Genomic DNA, 20,262 nt, shown 5'->3' with positions numbered 1-20,262 from the left:
ACTCGCGGTCCTTTGCCTTCTGTTTGGCCCCCGCCACCGGGGCGCCCTCACAGGACTTAGAAGACTGCTCAGACTTCTTCTTCTCACCTGACGGGCTCTTTCCTTCCAGCCAGTTGGAGGGACAAAGGTGTCGGTCCCTGATGGTCCGTTCCGACATGTTCCCGCAAAACGCACAGTTCTTCTCCACGTGCGTTTTGTCCTCATGAAGGCACATGACATTTTGAGTGCTCGTCCTCCTTGAACACATTCTGCAGCTGGCATCCAGGGCAAACCCTGAACAGCTTTCCAGGCGTCGAGCTTCCTTTCTCCTGGGCCATGTTCGGGTAGGACGCAGAAACTCCTGGACTCCTCCAAGAAGCGTAACTCGACGAAATCTTCATCCTTGAGGGGCGTAGAACAATCCGACACAGATCCCCGTTAATCGGATGTAGAGACGGTGGAGCTTGAGGCTCTATTTGACCGAAAAATTAGAAATTCTCTTTGAAAAAGCGTGAAGACGCAGCAAAAGCTCGAGAGCTAAACACAAGGATTCCCAACACTTGAGCGTGCGTTAAAAATCTGAGGATGGCTGCCAGGGGAGGGGCTTAGGGAGAGGGCAGTCATTGGCTGTGGGCAGTATGACCCAGAGATCAGTGATTGGTTACAACTAAGAAAGACAGATCAGAAACGAAACTGATACTGATTTTTTCCTTTACCGAGGATTCCCGGCCTGACGACGGGGAATATTCATGAGCATTTGAATCCATGCCAGACCCCATGCTGGAGAAATTATTTAGCCAACTAAACACAACAGTGAGGGAATTCATCCGGGGAGGTGGCAGGAATAGACTAGCGTTAGGTACACTACAAAGAGATTATGATTCAGGTGGGATGAAACTACCTAACTACGAATTATACTATCTGGCAGGACAGCTGCCATTTATGGTGAACTGGCTGGGAGAGCAGACCTCCATAGACACACAAATCTTACAGCCCGCTCTAAAACATTGCTATCTGAGGGAGATCATATGGATGATGCAGCCCAAGCACCAGAAGCTCCCATGCTCATCACATTGGGCCTATCCCTGTGGAGGAGAGCATGGAACATTTTGAAAATCCCAGATCACTGTCCGGTACATGTCCCCCTAGCAGGGTTGGTGAATGACCAACAAGGTGCGCTCAAGACATAGCAATGACATTGGGAGGCCAAAGGAATAGCCCAAATAGGGGACCTCTGGATGGAGGTCCAGTGGGTGGCGTTCCAAACCCTAATGGAAGAAAGCGGCATACATAGTGGCCAATTTATGCTATACAAAGGTATGGTGTCAGTAATGAAAAAAAGGGAAGGGACAGATGGGGTGCTAGTTACATGGTATAATGTGGCACAAGGAGGGCACACTGTGTCTAGACTGTATGCGCTGCTTCTATGGACTCAGAATACCCCAGAGCTCCTAGCAAAGGGGAAATGGGAATTAGAGCTTCAGAAAACCCTTACGGACCAAGAGTGGGCAAGAGCCTTAAGATACATAAACAAGGTCTCCAGGAACGCAAGGTTTCAGCCAACACAATTGTTTATCACGCACAGGCCCTACCTCACCCCGAGCAGAATGTCTAGAATGGGGTGCAAAGCCAACCACACTTGTCCAAAGTGCAATGGGGACATCACAGACATGCTGCACATGTTCTGGACCTGTCCCGTGATAGTGGAATTTTGGGAAAATAAGATTGAGAGTCGTGGCTGGAGGAATTCAAATGCAAGCGTGGACACCAGAGTCCTACCTACTCGGACTGTTCCCAAGGGGAGGCCGGCAGAAAACGCACCTGGAAAAATGAAAGGCTTAATTAGCATCCTACCGAAACACTGAATAGCGATAGCTTGGAAATCCGACAAAGGCCTGGCAGTGGAGGCATGGTGGGCGGACCTAAACAAATGGGCACTGGCTGAGTCGACGGTATGGACTACTGCACTGCAGAGGGGTGCATGCGAGAACAGCATTAAAATAACAGAATGGAACACGCTAGTACAGGGGCTATTCGCATCTAGTGCCGAGAGCTGCACAGAGACTTCTGAGAAATAAGACGCATAATCACATGCCTGACAGAACCATGGAGGCATGGCACCACCGGGACAGGCTGTAAGGCAAAGATGGACTGCCCAGTGCAAGAACCCCCACTTGGGAAGGCAGGCCTGCACACGCACAGAGGACAGTGGTTATGAGACGGGGCAAGCCAGGAAAGGGCGCCAATACACAAGACTGTTTGCTACTCCCGCTGATGCAAGTTGTATTATAAGAGAATTCATTTGTTGCTTGTTGTTGTTGGTATGTTGTACCCAAAACCAATAAAAACGTTTTTTAAAAAAAGAGGGTTTAAGTTGGCTCACACGCCTGAGAAACTCTTAAAGGGGAGGGCATATCTTTTGTGACAATGCCCTGCCACGGCTATGGGAGGAGGCCGGGTGGTCGGGGGGACCTGCCATATATGGTCCCAGCATCACAGCACCGGATCACGGTGACCACTCCATCCATCACCCAAACGGCACAGGTAGAGGATTTCCTCACACTACGTGACATTAAAGGATACAGGCTGTCTCTGGTTTCTTGGGCTGAATTTCAAAAGCATGAATCATCTATGCGGAAAGGGCCGGGACTAGCTTAGCCCATAGCATAGGTGTCAGGAATTGGGTTTGGGGCAGGAGAAGGCACACTATATGCAGAAAATAAGTGCAGAACTGCATTACCCAGCATTCCGGGGGCCAGCATGTAGTTCTGGGCTTCTTGCGTTGCTCCAGCTGATATTAATTAGGCATCATCTTAACACGCCGGCCGCCCGTGCTCAGATGCGGATAATTAATGGTATGCAGCATGGGCGGTCACAGTGGTTTGCTGGAGGAGATCTGAAGAGACTTGGGACGCCGAAGGAATGCTGATTTATATGCCCGGGCCTCGGCGGTGAACAAAGGCGGCCTGGCAGGTGCTCTGCGTCATTCTTCAGGGTCCGGGTTGCCTCGCGAGGCACCCGGAAGTACAGATCAGTGGGGGAACCTTGCTTATGATGTAGGGGAGGGTGTGTAGAGACAAATGCATACACACTACGCTGACTGTTACCAGAGGAGCTGGACACTCTAAAATGCGGTATTTTGCAACCGCGTACTGACACGTTACGGAACTTCTGAGGAACTTTAAATAGCATACAGATTAATGTCACTTGAAGCCCATATGCAGTGAGAGAAAGGCACGCTGCATGTTCTGATAGGAAAGTTGGAGGCAAGATACTCTGTGCATTAGATGAAGAGATAGGGGTTGCTCCTCAGGCAATCTGGAAGGGGCGCTCCTCAATGTAATGTATGTTTGGTTGCTGTTGCTAGCCCTAAGGGCCATGTGTTTTGTTTTTTATGGAATGGGAATTTCCTTGTCTGTGCCATACTGCTTGCTCTCAGTCATATCTTGCATCGCATATAATAATGTTCTATGTCCTTTGTGTTATGCTGCATTAACCTCCATGATATGTGCTTTCATGGTCTATGTGATATGGATTCAACAAGCAGGGTAATAGGATTCAGGTGTTGGTGGGAATGGTCAGGTTGTGAAGTCCAGTATTAAGGAATACAGGGTTGAAGTTTTTACTGAATTGTTTATGCATGTGTTATCTTTTCCTGTCATCCCCCAACCCATCCAATACATGTTCTCCTTACTCTCATTCCGGTATCCCTAACTCCCCCTACCTATCCACAACCTCTCCCTAATCCCTCCTCCCCCCATTGGCTGCCACATGGTTACCTGTTTCACTGATATCCAGGCGCCCATGCTAACCACAGTGGGAGGGTCGATCTATTCGGCTAATGTGGTTCGTGAGAGGGGGTCGATACCCTCTCCTCCCTTCGTTTGTGACAATAGGTTTCTTTAGCAAGGCACTAACTTCACATGCTCCCTAAAGACACGCATTCCAAATATGATCTGATAAATGATCCGATAGCCCACCCCTAGCAACTCATTTTGGATAGCCTAATGCCCAGCATTCATGTGTGGTAGGTTAGGTACTTCTACCACCACATGAGCATGCAGGATGCCAATGAGTATTTTATACTACCATCTCAATTTGCTAAAAATTATACATACCCACATTTCAACTGTTTGTGACCAAGAACACATGTCAGAATGCTTTCTCTTTCACAACGTACATAGGCTTCATAGGACTGCATTTCCCAGAATGCACTTTTCTCCTTTAATTTATAAGTTCAAACATGTCCTAGAATACCCTTTTCCTCATTCTGTGGAAGGGCCCAACAGAAATATATGTCCCATACACCGTACTATGACTAATAATGTGCAGATTCCCAAGGTGCCTTTGTTTGCCAATATACACTCTACTTGACTCGGTACTGATATTCGGACAGGACTATAAGCAGCAGAATGCAATATGCCCAGTTATTATTGATGCCACAGGCACCAAGTTTACCTCATTCAGTATAGGTTCCCACACATTATAGTACCAGGGTTTCGAAATACCACCCGTGCTAGGCCTCAGACAAGTCCACATAAAGGCATATTCACACAGGTTTGCAATGAGGCGTTTCACTTTACTAGCCAAGTCTCATTCAGGTAGGTCTAACCCTCACATTAATTGCTACCTAAAAAATTGTTGTGCTTACCAGATGCATGGCAATCATGAAAAAAACGGCAGATCCTGGAGCTTCACTGACCTTATGCTTCCGTGATTTTGGGCTGCTCTCCTGGACAACTTCAGGGATTGGAACCAGGCAAGCGTAGAGTGCCAAACCATCTTCTCGCCAAGTTTGTTGCAGTCCCACCACCTGAAAAGGGGCATCAGTGCTGCCATCCCACTTGTCAGTGCCTTGCACATTGATAGCTGGAACCTGGAAATTGCAAAGAGGTTTTGTTGGTGATATACATACAGCATTACAGAATATAGAAACATTATTGTAGACTGGGAAACATCATCTCACTTCTCCATAAGCCTATATGTTTAGGCTACGCATGCAGTCCCAAGCATCCTGGAATTGGCCTACATTGGTATAAATGATCTGCTAGGTTGCCCTCTAGGAAATCAGCGTCATAACAGATTCCTTTTTGTACCCTAACGGTGGGCCATGAGGGATGATTGGAATGCCTAAAAGACTGAGGGGAATAAACACAGATCACCCCTTTCTTTTTCCTTCTGTTCACTAAATGGCTTACTCATCTGCCATTTCCCTCTTTACTTTCACCACCCTTGAACAACCTTTATTAAAGAAAAATGTGCCAGTGTTCTCTTCTGCGGCAACCTCGTTTTCTCTTTCCCACCTTCAACTTCTCCCATCTTCACTATTTTCCTTTCTTGCAATGGTGATCCAGAATAGTGGTAAAAAGTCCCTTGCCCTAGCGAGGCAGGTTAAATCCCTAAGCGAGTGGATGATTTCACAGAGGGGATATCGGGGAGGATCCCATAGTCACCCCAACTTAGTCCCCGCCAGTGGGAAGGGGACAACACATCCATAACCAAAATTTCTTTTGAGAAGAGTCACCCCCAATGCAATATATTAGCGTCTCCATGAAACAATACCTGCGGTTGAAGAAAGCCCACATTGGAGTCTACCCATGACCTGCAAAGCTAAATCTGAGGGCAGACAAGTATTGTGGAAAAACAGACTCTGCCATTCCAAGATGGCAGACACAGTTTTTAAATCAGTAGTATGGTTGCCGTACAAGAAAACTCAAACAACTGAGGTAAGAGGTACACTTAATGGGAGCCAATTCAAATCCCTTCATAATCAGACCGCACAGCCTTGGCCTAGTAAAGAGTGGGCTGGGTGTCTGAAGGACATAGCAAGCAAAGTTTGGAGAAAGTTGGCGATTAAGGAAAGAGGTCTAAGAAGGAGGTTAGTGGGAGAAAGGAAGGAGTAGAGGAGCCTGAAGGCGATAGAGGCAGAAGAAATATGAAGTGGTAACCAGAGGAAGAAGTCCAGAGGAGGAAATCAGAAGGCCACAGAGGAGAAAATTAGGAGGGGTCAAGTGGGGGCACAGGAAAATCAGCAGATGGCGGGGTTTGGACAAGGGGTGGGGGGAGCTGGACAGGAGGGCTTGAAACCACAATGGGAGGAGGCATGAGCGGGTGGAATTTCATCCTAAAGGGCCAGGACCAGAAAAGGAATAGAAGAGAGACAAGGGTAGCAATCAAGACCCATTTGAACTAGGTTACAAGGCCCTCTTCAAAATCCCTGGTAGAAACTGTGACATTCTGTTCCCAGTCAGAGAAGCTCATACAGTTTCTATAGCTTGGCGGAGACACAACAACATCACAGCACCTATAAAATGGATTGGGGGGTATTATTCCAACGTCCACAGGCGACAAGTCGGATGGCATTGCATTTGATGAAAAAAGAACTAAAGATATTCAGGGAGGAATCAGATTGTTTTTAATTGTGAAAGATTCTGGAATTAGTAGGACTGCAAAACAAAGACTACCCAAAGACTTTATGTTTAAGATTTGATTTGAGTAGCTTTCTGAGTTTGGGGAAGTTAGAAAGGGGGCAAAAACAAGAGCAAGGGATTAGAAGTTCTGTTTTCCGTTTAGTAAATGGTAAAGAACAAGAATAAGCAAGTTGAATACGCAGTCCAGACTGGTCTGGTCTGTTGATCAATGTCCATTGCATGAAAGCAACTACAGCTAAACTGTTGCATTAGTCAGGTCAAAGTATTCCAGAAAGGCAGTGTGATGAATCCAGCGATATCTACACTCTCTTCCCATATGGCCAGGGAAGGGAAGCCGCTATCTGGGGTGTCTGTTACATAGTGTACATAGTTTGCATCCTTACAGTGAACATAGTTTGTATTATGCAGTGTATATAGTTGAAAGCCTTACAGTGTACTTGGTGCTCCCTGTGTTTGTAATGGAACCTACAGGAGCTTGTGACATCAAAGAACCCTATGATTGACTAGAGTTGGTGTCAGTTAGAAGCTGATCAAGAGAGAGTGAGGGTGCAGCCCAATTGTTGTGACCAGTGTTCACTTATTTCGTAACAGTGTTGGACCTTTATTATATTGGCGACGAGTTGAGCTGATGCCTGGGGTGCAGAGGAGAAAGGCAGCGGTGCGGAGGACACATAACGTGCCTAGTTGATGCTTGCTGAAAATGAAGAAAAGAAAACGAGCCTGGAGTTGCTGCTGAGAGGGAGCGGACGGAGTACAAACTGCAGAGCATTGCTCAACGTTAAAGTGAGGAGCAGCGCACTGGCTCATTTGGGAGCCGGTGCGACTCCAATCAAAGCACTGGCAAGCACAAGGCAAATGGGTACTGGTGTGCCGTGTTGACATTGCCATTCTGCTGGCGTGGATGAGAGAATCATGAGCCCCTGAACCCAGAGCATGGACCTGGTTGAATTGCGGTGCTGCTCTCGTTCCCTTTGCGTGAGCCCAGAGCAGCAGTACAGTTGGAGGGAGGCAAAGTGTGGACTAAGGAGCGTGCAGTTAAAAGATCATTACATACTTTGTGGACGCAAAGGAACTAACAAGCTTCTTAGTGTGCTTGCCTTCACTGGTTTTGTTATCACATGTTTGTTATTTCACAGGCACATCTCATGTTCTTTTCCTTCTTTATTTGTTTGGAAGGCAAGGAAATGTGTTATGTAGTGTACACAGTTTGCATCCTGACAGTGTACATAGTTTGTATTATGCAGTGTACATAGGTGAAAGCCTTATATTGTATTTGCCGCACCCTGTGTTTTTAATGGAACCTACAGTAGCTTGTGACATCAAAGAACCATATGGTGGGTCAGTGTGGCTTGGTTAGTCGTATATATGACTGATAGTGGCCAATTATAAAAGTGACGACGTGTTGAGAGGGGAATGGGGTCGGAGGATTGGGAGCGACATTACTGAGGACCATTGGTCACTTTTGTGTGAGAATGTGAGACTTTGTTCATTAGGCTTGACAGAAACATCTCGCCAAATTAAGATTATGAATAGGGTTTTTTGGAACCCAGAGATATTGGAAAAAAGAGATTGAGTGAAAACTCAGAATGTTGGGCCTGTGTGCATGACATCTGTCATGAACCACCGTGCTCGCCCCTTTTGGACTGCGTGGTCCATGATGCGCTGCGGTGTCTACTCCGCGGTCCTACCAACATAGCCGACGCTTCCGAAGCACGCCGCGCCATTCCTCTCTTACTACATTCAGCTATCTAGAAAAAGGCCACGCCTGCGCGGCGCCGCGCGTCTCAGCACTACTGCTTGGTGTAGCTAGACGTGCATTCCGAAGTTCGTTTCGCTCTCCCAGTTATTTCTTTTTCCTCCTCCTTTCCTGGTATCCAATTCACCCTACCCTTGCCCCAAATTCGTGGACTATTCCTGTAATTTACCAGTTCCTTCGGGTCCTTTGTTTGCTTCCTGGTTCCTCGCTCTGAAACGGTACTCTTCCGTCAGAAGGCTGTAACTTCACGCTGGACTCCGAAGACCTGCCTCCAGGCTTGTACAAGTCCCGGACAGTAAGAAAGAAAGAACATACCTCCAAGAGCGTCACAAGAAAGGAAAGACAGGTGAGAAGGGGTGAAAATTGTGACAACATCAGTACTCTGGAGAATATGTTGTGGGATTGTGCAAGGGTGAGGTGGTTCTGGTTTGAGTTCGATAAGATTTGTGGTAAAGTTCTTAATGAAAAGCTGGTCCCTGATTTTAAGACAATAATTCTGGGAAGTGATGACTTATTGGAAGATCTGACTGTATGTAAAAAAAAAAATGGTTCTTTAGACCTGCAATGGTGGGAAAAAAAAATAATACTACGAGGATGGACGTCAGCCGAACCAGTGTCTGTAGATATGTGGTTTATTGAAATGCATAACTTGGCAGATATGGAAAGAGTAATATATCGGAGAGATAAGAAAATGCCTTTGTTTGAGAATATTTGGGGCACCTTTTTGACACTGTACTGATCCATGAAACTACAATGTGAATCCTGGGATAGGTGGTGGGTTAGTAAATGTAAATAAGTTCTGGGATGAACATTTTCATAACATATAATTGTGTTATATATGTAATGTTTCATTGTTAAAACTGTTACAAAATAAATAAAAAAATTAAATAAAAGAAACCATATGATAGAGTAGAATGTTATGTTTAGAGTTGGTATGTGTATTTTGTATTTATTTATTTGTATTGCGCACCTTGCCCGGAGGCATCTGGGCGCATAAACCTTGTGTATACAAGGTTACAGAGCAAAAAAAACACTATAGAAATGGAGATGTGGAGTAAGTCACAACAAAGACATAAGCCGAGGATGCAGCTGGTCAGTTACATAAAGGAGATTACATACAAAGGAAATTATAAACAGTAAAGGTGCAAGTTATACAAAGCAGTTACCCAAGTGCAGTGAAGATAAGAAGGTGGAGTTAAACTCGAGTGGGAGTGTGATCCTGAGTAAAGAGCCATGTTTTGGCCTTGCTTTTGAATGTGTGGTAAGATGGTTCGGCTCTGAATGTGTTAGGAAGTGTGTTCCAAAGTTTAGCGGCAAGGACAGGGAAGCTGGACCCCCTGGCTTTTTGTAACTTAAATCTAGGTGTGGATAAGGTGTGAGTGTGAGCTGATGTTAGACGATCCTCTGCACACCAGAACACTGCTAACATCTCCACAACACCTTCCCTGGTTTCCCACACGACTCACTCCAGGGTTCGAGACTCACGTGATTTGGTTACCCCAAAGGACCGAAAGTTCCATACCAGGTACAATTTACGTGCCCGGTTGCAGCCCTTCCTGCATTGGCAGTTGCCATGGAGAGCATACAGCAGAAGGGGCGGCGGAACACCTCCGCGTCGACCGTTCATTTGCTCACGTGATTCAGAGCGGCGTTTCCCACGTGACCTTGGTGGACGTCACATGACCCAGAAGCGCACAGTATATAAAGCCTGATGCACGGAGCACTCATCGCTTCTCAGCTGTCTTCTGACCCTGTTTGGCGCTACGTTTGATAAACTCTGTTGGTTTACCTTGATCTTGGAACTCTCACCTGGACTCCCTCGGATTACCCTTTTGTACCTTTGCTTGGAACTGTTTACCTATTGCTGAATCTCGACACGACCCTCACCTGTCTTCGGATCATCCCTTGGTACTTTGTTGGACTTCTACGCCATTGCCCTTTTGGGAGCTCAAGTTACGCCTTTAGCTCTACAGGTGGCATATCCTGTGTCCACGCTTGTCTGCGTTCCCTCTTGTTCTGGGGACCGCCTCTAATCTGAGTCTCGAACCTCCCTCTTAGGTTTCCCGGTTTTCCAAACACCGGATAGGTAAGATTATTCAGATCCTTTGGTTCTTGTGCTATATTGTATTTGCCTGGTACTTAAGCTCGTTCTTTTTGCAGCAGCATCGGTGTTCCAGAGGTTACGTGGATCCGGAAAGTAACATCTCCCACCTGTGGCCCCAAAGGTCGCACAGCGGGGTTCTTTTGGTTCCCCTGTGCGTCACTTGGGGACGGAGGTCTCAACGGTCTACACGACACTCAAGTCAGAACAGCTGATCTCAGTGGGCGTGATGCAGAGTGGGCGGTAAAGGGGTTGGCTAAATAGGCAGAGGCACAGTAGGATCGGCATTTGTGGGTCAGTGCGAGTTTTTTAAGTGATATTCTGTGTGTAACAGGGAGCCAATGTAGACTGCACCTGGTGTCTGAAATGTGAGCCTTTCTGGGTATGTTGAGGGCAGCTCTTATCGCGTTGTTTTGTGATACCTGAAGCTTGTTGATATTCCTTTGGTTGGTCCAGAGATATAGGGCATTGCAGTAGTCTATTTTGGCCATGATTAGGGTTCTAGCCAGGATGATGCAGTTGGCTGTAGTCAGGAAGGGCCTACATGCAGTGATCAATTTGCAAGTGTATGCTGATGCTGAGACTACTGCATTGGTTTGTCTTGTAAGAGAAAGAGTAGAGTCAAGGTAAATGCCTAGTGTTTTTGTGTTGTTGGAAACCTTGATGATGTTGCTGTCGATGCTAAAGTTTTGAAGGCAGGGTCTAATTTGTTGGGTCTATAATGGGAACTGAGGATGAGTAACTCGGTTTCCTCATCATTTAGGCAAAGCCCATGATTAGCCAGCCAGGCTAGGATGACCAAGTACACGTCATTAAGGGCTTTTGAGTCCTTCACGTAATCATCAGTAAAACGGATGAGTATCTGGGTTTCATCGGCGTTTATAGTGTAGGTGACACCCAGATAGTTGAGAATATCAAAGAGAGGCTTTGTGAAGACATTGTATAGTGTGGGTGAAACACAGGACCCTTGCAGGACCCCACACAGGACTGGTGAGGGGTCAGCAGATGCAGATGGGGAAAAGACCCTCATGGTTCTGTTTGCAAGAAAGGAACTAATCCAAGATGTGGCTTCATTAGTGTCTTGGTGTCAGTTAGAAGCTGATCAAGGGAGAGTGAGGCTGCAGCCCAAGTGTTGTGAACTAAATAAAGAGTTTTCACTTACTTCGTGATGCGGTTGGACCTTTATTATACTGTCCGAGGGGGGGGATCATATGGTTGGAGAGAACCCTCAGTGGCGGGAAGGAGACACACTGGTAAGGTCATGACATCCCCCCTTTACACTCAGAACATGAAATCCCCCTGAACTTCCATACCTTTAGGGATTATTATGTTACAGACCCAGGTCAACCACCTTACACCAATTGTAGGCCTCTATCTAACATCTTCTGTAATGACACTGAGACGAGGAAGAACATGGGAGCAATATAGAGCACGGAACTGTAGCCGCGCTCTAGTTGTTTGTGGAGTTCAGGAGGTGGCGCAAAGTTTAAAAGCAGGAAGTGTCAAGATGGAAAGAGATTCACTTCACCCGACACGGGTCAGGAAGCAGAGAGAAGCCGAGCTGTCAGCCAGGCAGTCGAGCACATAGACTCTAGAAGAGAGCAGAAAAATTTCCCTAGCTCAGACTGGGAACCCGGAGAGTGGAAACCGTAGTGTAGCCAAAGCACGGAGAGAAACTAAGGCAGAGGCCAGAAAAGAGACGCATCCCTGAGAGAGAGACAGAGAGAGAGAGAGAGAGAGAGCAGGGAAGCCCGGGATGCCATCAAACAATGGTGAGCCCACGGTGGAAGGTTGGGACAACGGGTTGTGCTCTGGGAACAAATTACTCACCGAAAGTGAGGAACAAATCCCACGGTTTGCATAATATGTGTTCTGAATAATCCCAGTGCTTGGGGAAGTTAAAGGACAAGTACACAGAAGTAACAGTGAAGGACTATAAGAAAGAGGTACTTGGGGAAGAGGCATACTCCATGGTGTCCTTAATGCTGATTAAGATTGTGAAAGATCTGGCAGGAGAGTAAACCAGGCCGTTTGATTGCGAGTCTGGGACCCGGGCCCAAATACAGAGAACATTGTAAAGTTCTGGCAGGAGAGTATCCCAGGCACAGTGAAGGTGAAGGTTCCAGGGACATTGTATGCCCCTCGGAACTCAATGTTGTAAAGACCTAACAGAAGAGTAAACCAGGCAGTGTGATAGCGAGTCTGGGACCCACATCCAAATACAGAGAACATTGCAAAGTCCTGGCAGGAAAGTAAACCAGGCAGTGTGATTGCAAGTCTGTGACCTGCGCCCAAATACAGAGAACATTGCAAAGTCCTGGCATGAAAGTAAACCAGGCAGTGTGATTGCAAGTATGTGACCTGCGCCCAAATACAGAGAACAATGTAAAGTCCTGGCAGGAAAGTAAACCAGGCAGTGTGATTGGAGGCTGTGACCTGCGCCCAAATACAGAGAACATTGTAAAGTCCTGGCAGGAAAGTAAACCAGGCAGTGCGATTGCGAGTCTGGGACCCGCACCCAAATAGAGTGAACACAAACGTTTTTGCAGGGGGTACACAAGGCAGGCCTATGGGAAGTCGGAAATACAAGGGAAATGAATCACATTTCTTGCGCTGCAAAGGTGCATAAAGTGTGGAAAGCACAGAGTAGAAAAGAACCCTGTGAGTGTGTGGAATACATGGGAAGGGAGCCATATCCACTGGATTGGTTATTGACATATCCTGGGAAACAAACTGTGACTTTAAGTAGGGAAGAAGCTGAGAAGCTCAGGGGAAGGGAAGTCCCCCTCCTAAGGATTGTGGAACTTTGATCATTTGTTTGTTTGTACACCTTTTTTGGAACTTTGTGTTGGAACATTGTAAAAACTACAGATGGCGAGCTGAAAGATTGTATCCCTTTACACTTTTGAGCTTAGCCTGTATAGAATTTGACACAGGACGGATAACTATATTTTTGGACATTCTGATACTGACATCCTTTAGTTTTGTTGAGGCAAGGAAATCCCTCATAGTGACAGGGTTAAATAGGTATTTCTCCAACCCTCCTGTTGCTTTAATAAAAGTCTATAGCAATCATGATAATGCCTCTGTGTCCGAGTCTTACTATGGATTCATTACAGCAGTTACAACTAAACCCTGGTATGTAGCACAGCAGCAGCTTTAACTCATTTGGCAATGCAAAGGACAAAAGCATCCAAATGCGTATGTAACTGAGACTACTACACAAACTCAGCTGTAGCTCACTAAAGAGATGCAGCACGTCGGTCAATGTGGGGCACTGCAGAACTTCAGCACAAATGATGATGCTAAACACTTAATGAATGTGAGCACTAGGAGCTAACATGGAGATCTTTATTGGGCTACATATTAAACAAGTATGATGCCCCATGGAATTGAAACAACTATGCTGTGCTTCAAAACAGTATGATCAGGTGAGGAGACTAGGACTGCATTATTAATAAATCATTCAATTTTATTATTTCATAAAAACATTAATAAAACATTTTAAATCACACAATTCCACAATCAAATACACATCATTTTTTGGCCTCAGTTCAATTAATCAAAAGTGACAATTTTTTGTGCAAAACACGCATTATTTGTGCAAAAAACTGAGCATATATCAATCATTGGTTTGTCTTGACTAACTTAACACCTTGCAGTTATACTGCTATGATCAATATGGCTCCTATTAATGATCCATAATTAGACATCAATGGCTTGCAATTGTCCATATTCTAGATCATATATCTCCTACTGATGGTCCACAATTAAACATCTTTATTGGGCTGCCATGGTGCACTGGTGTGGTAATAGCATGCAGGGCATTCTGTGGCAGACTAATTCTGTGTGAAGGCATCTGCTACTGTTGGAGGGGATAGTATAATGCATGGGGGTGATTGGGTTTTTCGTTGATAATGGGGATGGTGGGATGCACTCAAAGATGGAGCGCAAAGGCAGTTTTAGCACACTTAATGGATGCAGCATGTACTATAATGAGGTTTTATTGGTGACATCCGGTGTTCACTAATGGGATGCAGATGGCACAAAAGATAATACCTGCAGGGGTTCTAGGGGATACTACAGGCACTGGGAACCTTTTGCGCATACAAAACACCACGTGTGATGACTGTATGTATCTTTCAAGTGTCTGTACCTCCCACAAGTGGTCGCTTTATAGCCTTCAGCAGATGCCAGGAAAGTTGCAGTCCTCCCTTGCCCACTGGTGTCCTCCTTCAGCCGCAACAGTAAAGAAAATTGGGCTGTAGAGGGGTATGTCACCCGAGAAATTAACTGAATGACGGAATCTTTACTTTCGACAATTTCTTGAACCATTTTCGCCTCTCTTCTGTTGCACTCACTTCATCCCACATCTACCCATACCCTTTCTCCCTATCTGCCCCATGCTGAAGTGTCAATGCCCAAGTCCTCCTTGTCCCTCACCCCTTCTGTCTGGTGTCAGCTCTACTTATTCATGTCTCTCATAGCCTGTCAAAACAGGAAAACTATTGACTTTTTTTAATGCTTGTTTCAGAATCCACAATGCATTTAACTCGGGAAGATAGGTCAAGCACAACATGCTTGACTTGAGAAATGGACAATGCTATGCCACGGATGCGATACCCTTGTCGACCAATTTAGCATTTCTTCTTCTTCTTTCAAAGTGTATTCGGATTAGATCATACATCAAACATAAATATCATCATATACAAATAGAGAATCATAATTTCATAGTTTCGACAGTAAGTGCATGACAATTAAAAAGGACATTTTAAAACCGTATAACTCTAAACAATTAAAATTGTTCTAACCTCTTAAAATCCCTTTCGTCAAGAACATTGCTCTTTTCAAATAAGACAGAAGGGCCCAAGCAGTTGTTTCCGTTTCTACCACCAGGAGTAGCAATAATGCCGGTTTATGGAGGCGAATATTATTAAGCTTTACTACCTGCAAAATAGTACTCATTCTGATCTCCCCAAAGAGGGGGCAAAACAGTAAAAATGCTTTAGGTCTTCCCTAGCCGCCCACACATTGGGTAGCTTGAATCACTGGGGAAGCCTGGCGACTTTTCTATATTGCCCCTTAGCTGTAAGCAGTTAAACCTGACCCTCATTATGAGTCATCTATCCGTCATTTTCGAGGACCACATGAGATACGGCTGGATCACATCAACCCTGCTTATCAACAGAGGTTGATTTTCAGAGAGGGATGATTGTTTCATGTTAGCCTGTTTTACATGTATCCCCTGATTCAAAGTCTGCTTGTGTGCTCTTAATTGCATGGGAGACAGCAGTGCATTGGGGGCGGAACTCCACCTCAATGTTGCTGGAGCACATGGACTCCTTTACATACAGTAGCCATGGGATTCTGCGCCAGTTTTCCCTGCACATGGTAGATATACTGATAAAATGACAAAGTAGCACTCTTATTAGCCCATAGGCGTAACCAAAAATTACATGGGTCAAATGCCCAATCATCTTCCCAATACTCCATCCCCAATTCCCTGTGAACGGATGTGTTGCGGGATGAGCCGGGGAAGCCCAAAAGCTGTTTAAAGAACGTATTTTCTTTCCCTTGGAGTTCCAGGGCCTTTGTATAACCCCACAAAGCAGCTCCATACAGAGTGGCTGCCCTGGTCTGGGTGGCATAGACCTTCAGGACAGGTTTCAGGTCCTGTCCCTTTCACCAAGTTAAGAGACAGGAAATACCTGCTATTTGCTGGCTCATTTTTACAGACAGTTTTTTCAAATAAGCAGTGCCAGTGACGGTCTCCGAGAATCTGACCCTAAATAGTCCAAATCTATTACTCTCAGGATGATTTCCCCATTGCATACCATGGGACGCATCTTTGGTTGTCCCTTCCCTCCTACACAGCCCATTGCTGCAGATTTGGTGGTATTCATTTTTAACCCCAGCCCCTTCATAAAGGTTGCGTAGGTATCCACTAAAACCTGCATAGCCCTTGGGGTTCTGGCCATGAGGACTGTGTCGTCAGCATATGCCAGAACCGGAGAGGCCCTAATGCCCAGGCTCAAGTAGTCCACGCGTGTGTCCAGAAAAGCCTTCAAAAGTCCATTGATGTAGAGTGTGGACAGTATAGGGGCGAGCACACACCCCTGCCGAACCCCCATTCCAACATTGAAGCACTGTGTGCACTGGCCCCCTGGTCCAGTACGAACATCGGCCCTGTTTTCTGAGTGATCTCTCGCAAGACCATCAATATCTCCTCTGGGCACCCAAACGACCCAAGCACAGCCCATAACTTAGGTCTATCGACTTTGTCAAAGGCTGTGCTTAGGTCCATAAAGTCGAGATAAACCGCCTCTCCCTTTTTAGAGATGACGAGATACAAATGAAGGCCCTGTCCCATGGTTCCCAAACCAAGTTGAATGTCCATCAGGACTGATCCCTCCTCAAGCCAGGACTCTATGTAGTCCAACAAGACCCTTCCAAAGATTTTGAATGAAGTGTCCAGTAATGATATGGGATGGTAGGACACCGGGCTAGTGGGGTCTCCTTTTTTGAAGATCGGAGAAATGATGGCCGATTTCCAGGAGGGTGGATAAGGGCCAGAAATCAAATAGGCATTAAAGGCCAGTGTCATTACCGGTCCCCATAGTTTGATTTGATCCAAAAATAAATTGTCTGGTATCGCATCAGTGCCGAGGGCTCTCTTGCGTGCCTGGGTCCTGATCGCTAGGGAGACCTCTTCAACCTTGAAACATAGGATCAAGCTACTATTCCCCCTCTCCTCTGGTAGACCATCAAGTACCCAAACAGGGAACCAAAGTGCTGTAACCAAACTTCCCCTGCCATCTGGGAGCCACTGTGCCACTCTTTCGGATTGTAAATCCCTCCCCCTATTAACAAACTCCCCAAATCTTTTGGCATCATTGGGTCTATTGTCCTTAAGGAAGTCTTCACAGGCCTCTTCCTCCAGTTCCAATTTTCTATTCTCTATTACTAGGCAATAGTGAGCTCTTGCCTGGACGATCTTACCTCAGGGATTTCAGGGCGTTTAATAGAGGTTGTTTAGCATTCCTGCAGGCTTAGTCAAACCATCCCGCCCCCTGATTTTCCCTCTATGTGTATTCTCTACCAAAAATCCTCCAGTAAAACCCTCCAGGATGCCCTTAAAGTACTCCACCACCTCTACTGGTTTGGCCATGTTCTTGAGGATACCACATATTTCTAGATTCAACCTAGCTTCTATTTTCAAATGCAGGCCTGAGTCCCGAATTCTCCCCCAATTTATCCTTTGTTTCAGGACAGTTGCTGGTTCCATTTGACAGTTTACATTATCTTGCTGCTTCCTCCCCAGCATCCCTCTCATTCACAAACCCAAGGGGTTATGATCACTATTGCCCTCTGCAGCCATCTCAAAGCTTACTATGTCCCTCCACAAATCTAGAAATACACACAAATAATCTATTGTGGAAAGTTTGTTTCCCTGGGATGTCTGACTCGATGCAGCCGTTTACTGATCTCATTCCCCATTCCTATCAGCCATGCACAGAGCAGAAAACCCTTTGGACACACCCTATTATCCACCATTTGTGGTTCCTGGACATTCAGGAGTAGATCCTCCAGCAGGTCGAAAAGATCACTAGAGATTCCTCTCCCCATCCTGAGGTTGAAATCCCCACCCCTCACCTCCAGATAAACCTATTATGACTACTCCCCTCATTCCCCTGACACTTATCAACAAACCCCTTAACCATTTGTGGACGGTTCACCTGCGCCTTATGTGGACTGTTATAGAAAATTTAAAATGGAGACGTTGTCCTTCCCAGGGAAGCTAAGTATCAGGAGCTGTAGCCAGTTCATCTCCATCTCCATCTCCACCACCTTGTCTCTACAGTTTAGTGATACCTTAACCATTATGACCATCACCCCATAGTGCCTACCCCTCTGATTTTTCTTTGCCGGTCTGCTGTTAGAAATATACCCGTCCCGTGAGGGGATATCAGGGGTCCAGGTTTCCTGTAGGAGGATTATTTCATCAGTCCTCAAAAATTCTATAATATTAGCTTGTTCCAGTTTCCCTCTGGTTCCCGCCATGTTCCAGGATACTACCTTCACCAATGGGGCATCCCCCTTACAGTAATTCCCCCCCTTTCATATTTTCCAAGATGTTCCTTTGACCAGTCCTTTCGTCCCCCTCTCCTACTGGCCTCATAGAGTCCTTCAGTCAATCTAAATTGTCTATGTACGAGAGGGGATCAAATCTATTTTGGGATTACAGACCCTTCTTTGCCTTAATGGGGCGCTGTTAACTTTTTGGACCCACGGTAGATCACCTGACGTGTCTATGAACTAGGGGCTCCCCCTGCTCCTATTCGCTCAGCGTTTCATCCGCTTGAGGTCACCAAATTGAGAACCACATGTAGGTAATAATATTGACAACGCTTATTACAGTGCTGAGAAGCGTATCCACAAGTAGCGCTATATCAATCACCAAAATTATCAATCTCTTGATAATGTGCAAGGAAGCCCCTTGTGATGATGGCCCTCAAGGTGTGTGTGGGGCGAATCGCGGCGGCTGGACACTTCACCAGCTACATGATTTGAGGGTAAGGCATGAGGAGGGTACCCTTGTCTTCCCCACAATGCGCCTGGAATACTGAGGACCACAGGCATAGAATTGCTACATGGCTTTCACTGCCACTTTGGCCCCTTTAAAGAATCATACCCACTTTAGTGTATTGACATCCGCAGTCCTGGTAAATCAAGGCCCACGGTATCAAGCCCATTCTAATATTCCTGCAAGGATTACCAAGACAGAATCCAATAATGGCAGGTTCTCTGTTTCTGTGGCAAAAGAGCAGCAGAACACAGAGTCCAGTACATCTGTCCAAGCACAAGTCTGACATCTATGTTGGCAGAGCAGCCGTCAAGAGGCTTGGTTCACGTTGAAGGAGAGATTAGCAAAGTCACTTTAGATTAAATGGAGTGTAGGATGGCCTGCCCAAACAAACCAATTCCAGAATGGGAACGTTAACCACTTTCAGCTGCAGACCCTTACCAGGGGCCCAGCCCATTTTGAGTGGAGGGTAGATACCACTATAAAGCCCAAGTAGGGAACGCTGTATGGGAGGTTGGACCACAGGAGCACCAAATTGGGAGATGGAGGAGTTGGTAGTGCAAAAGGAGTTGGTGCCAAGAAGCGGAAAAGGAGTTAACGAGACTGTGAAGTGGATAGTGGGGTCACGGGGTCCTTGGCCTTTACGGATAATTTTGCAAATAGCATGGGTCACAAACTTCTATCAGCTGGTCTAAATCCCACATCTAATACCATCTGTTGTGAAGCAGAAGGAGGAGTCGGACTAGAGATTATCATTTCAAGGGTGTTTATTTTAAATAAAGAGAAAATGCCTACCTGTCCCTATTGCTATGAGAGATTTTCTCTGCCTAAAAACTCAACTAAGGGTGCTCATCAATTGTCCAAATCAGAAATAGTCCTCTGTCCGTAACTTAATCCCTGTCTGGCCCTACACATTTTAGAAAATATTTAGAGCAGTAGCCTTTCCACTCAGGCTCTTCTGGCCAAAGCTACTTGGTTTGCTCCCAAGTAATGTTAATTAGTCTAACGTGGGTTTCCAAAAGTTTGTCAAAGTAAGGTTTTCAGTCCTCTCTTCAGGTTCCTTATAACACATTTTAAGTCTTTACACAGCTCCAATGGTTCCAGTTCATTAAAAGGAGAAATTATGCTCTTTGTGCGATTCCGCCAATTTGGACATTGGGCCTCATTACAACTCAGGCGTTAAGGGTTAACGCCGTCGTTAACCCTTAACACCTGATTCCAATTTAACGACTGCTTTTAGCAGGCGTTAAAATCCATGGCGCTAAACCGCCTTGGTGCTAATTACAGCACCGTAATTTACGGTGCCATAATTAGCGCCTTCCCCACTCCCATTATGCCCTATGGGGCAAAAATGGGAATGGGGAAGGGTAAATGGGAAATGGGGATTTACCGCCACACTCACCTTGGAATG

The 20,262-nt window shown here is 45.9% G+C and overlaps 1 protein-coding gene across 2 annotated transcripts in view; it reads right to left on the bottom strand.

Moving 5' to 3' along the window:
• Positions 1 to 20,262, bottom strand: part of DNAAF8 (dynein axonemal assembly factor 8) — a 1,512,143-nt gene that overhangs the window by 961,659 nt on the left and 530,222 nt on the right. For both annotated transcript variants that reach the window (XM_069646874.1, XM_069646873.1), the window contains exon 11: positions 4,682 to 4,855. In XM_069646874.1, coding sequence (XP_069502975.1) covers positions 4,682 to 4,855 — 174 coding nt within the window. The remainder of the gene's footprint in view (positions 1 to 4,681; positions 4,856 to 20,262) is intronic.

The sequence above is a fragment of the Ambystoma mexicanum genome, chromosome 2q (genome assembly GCF_040938575.1).
Source record: "Ambystoma mexicanum isolate Mex_15411 chromosome 2q, UKY_AmexF1_1, whole genome shotgun sequence".
Classification (NCBI taxonomy): Eukaryota; Metazoa; Chordata; class Amphibia; order Caudata; family Ambystomatidae; genus Ambystoma; species Ambystoma mexicanum.
The sequence above is the reverse complement of the archived record's forward strand: the minus strand, read 5'-3'. Positions and strand labels throughout refer to the sequence as shown.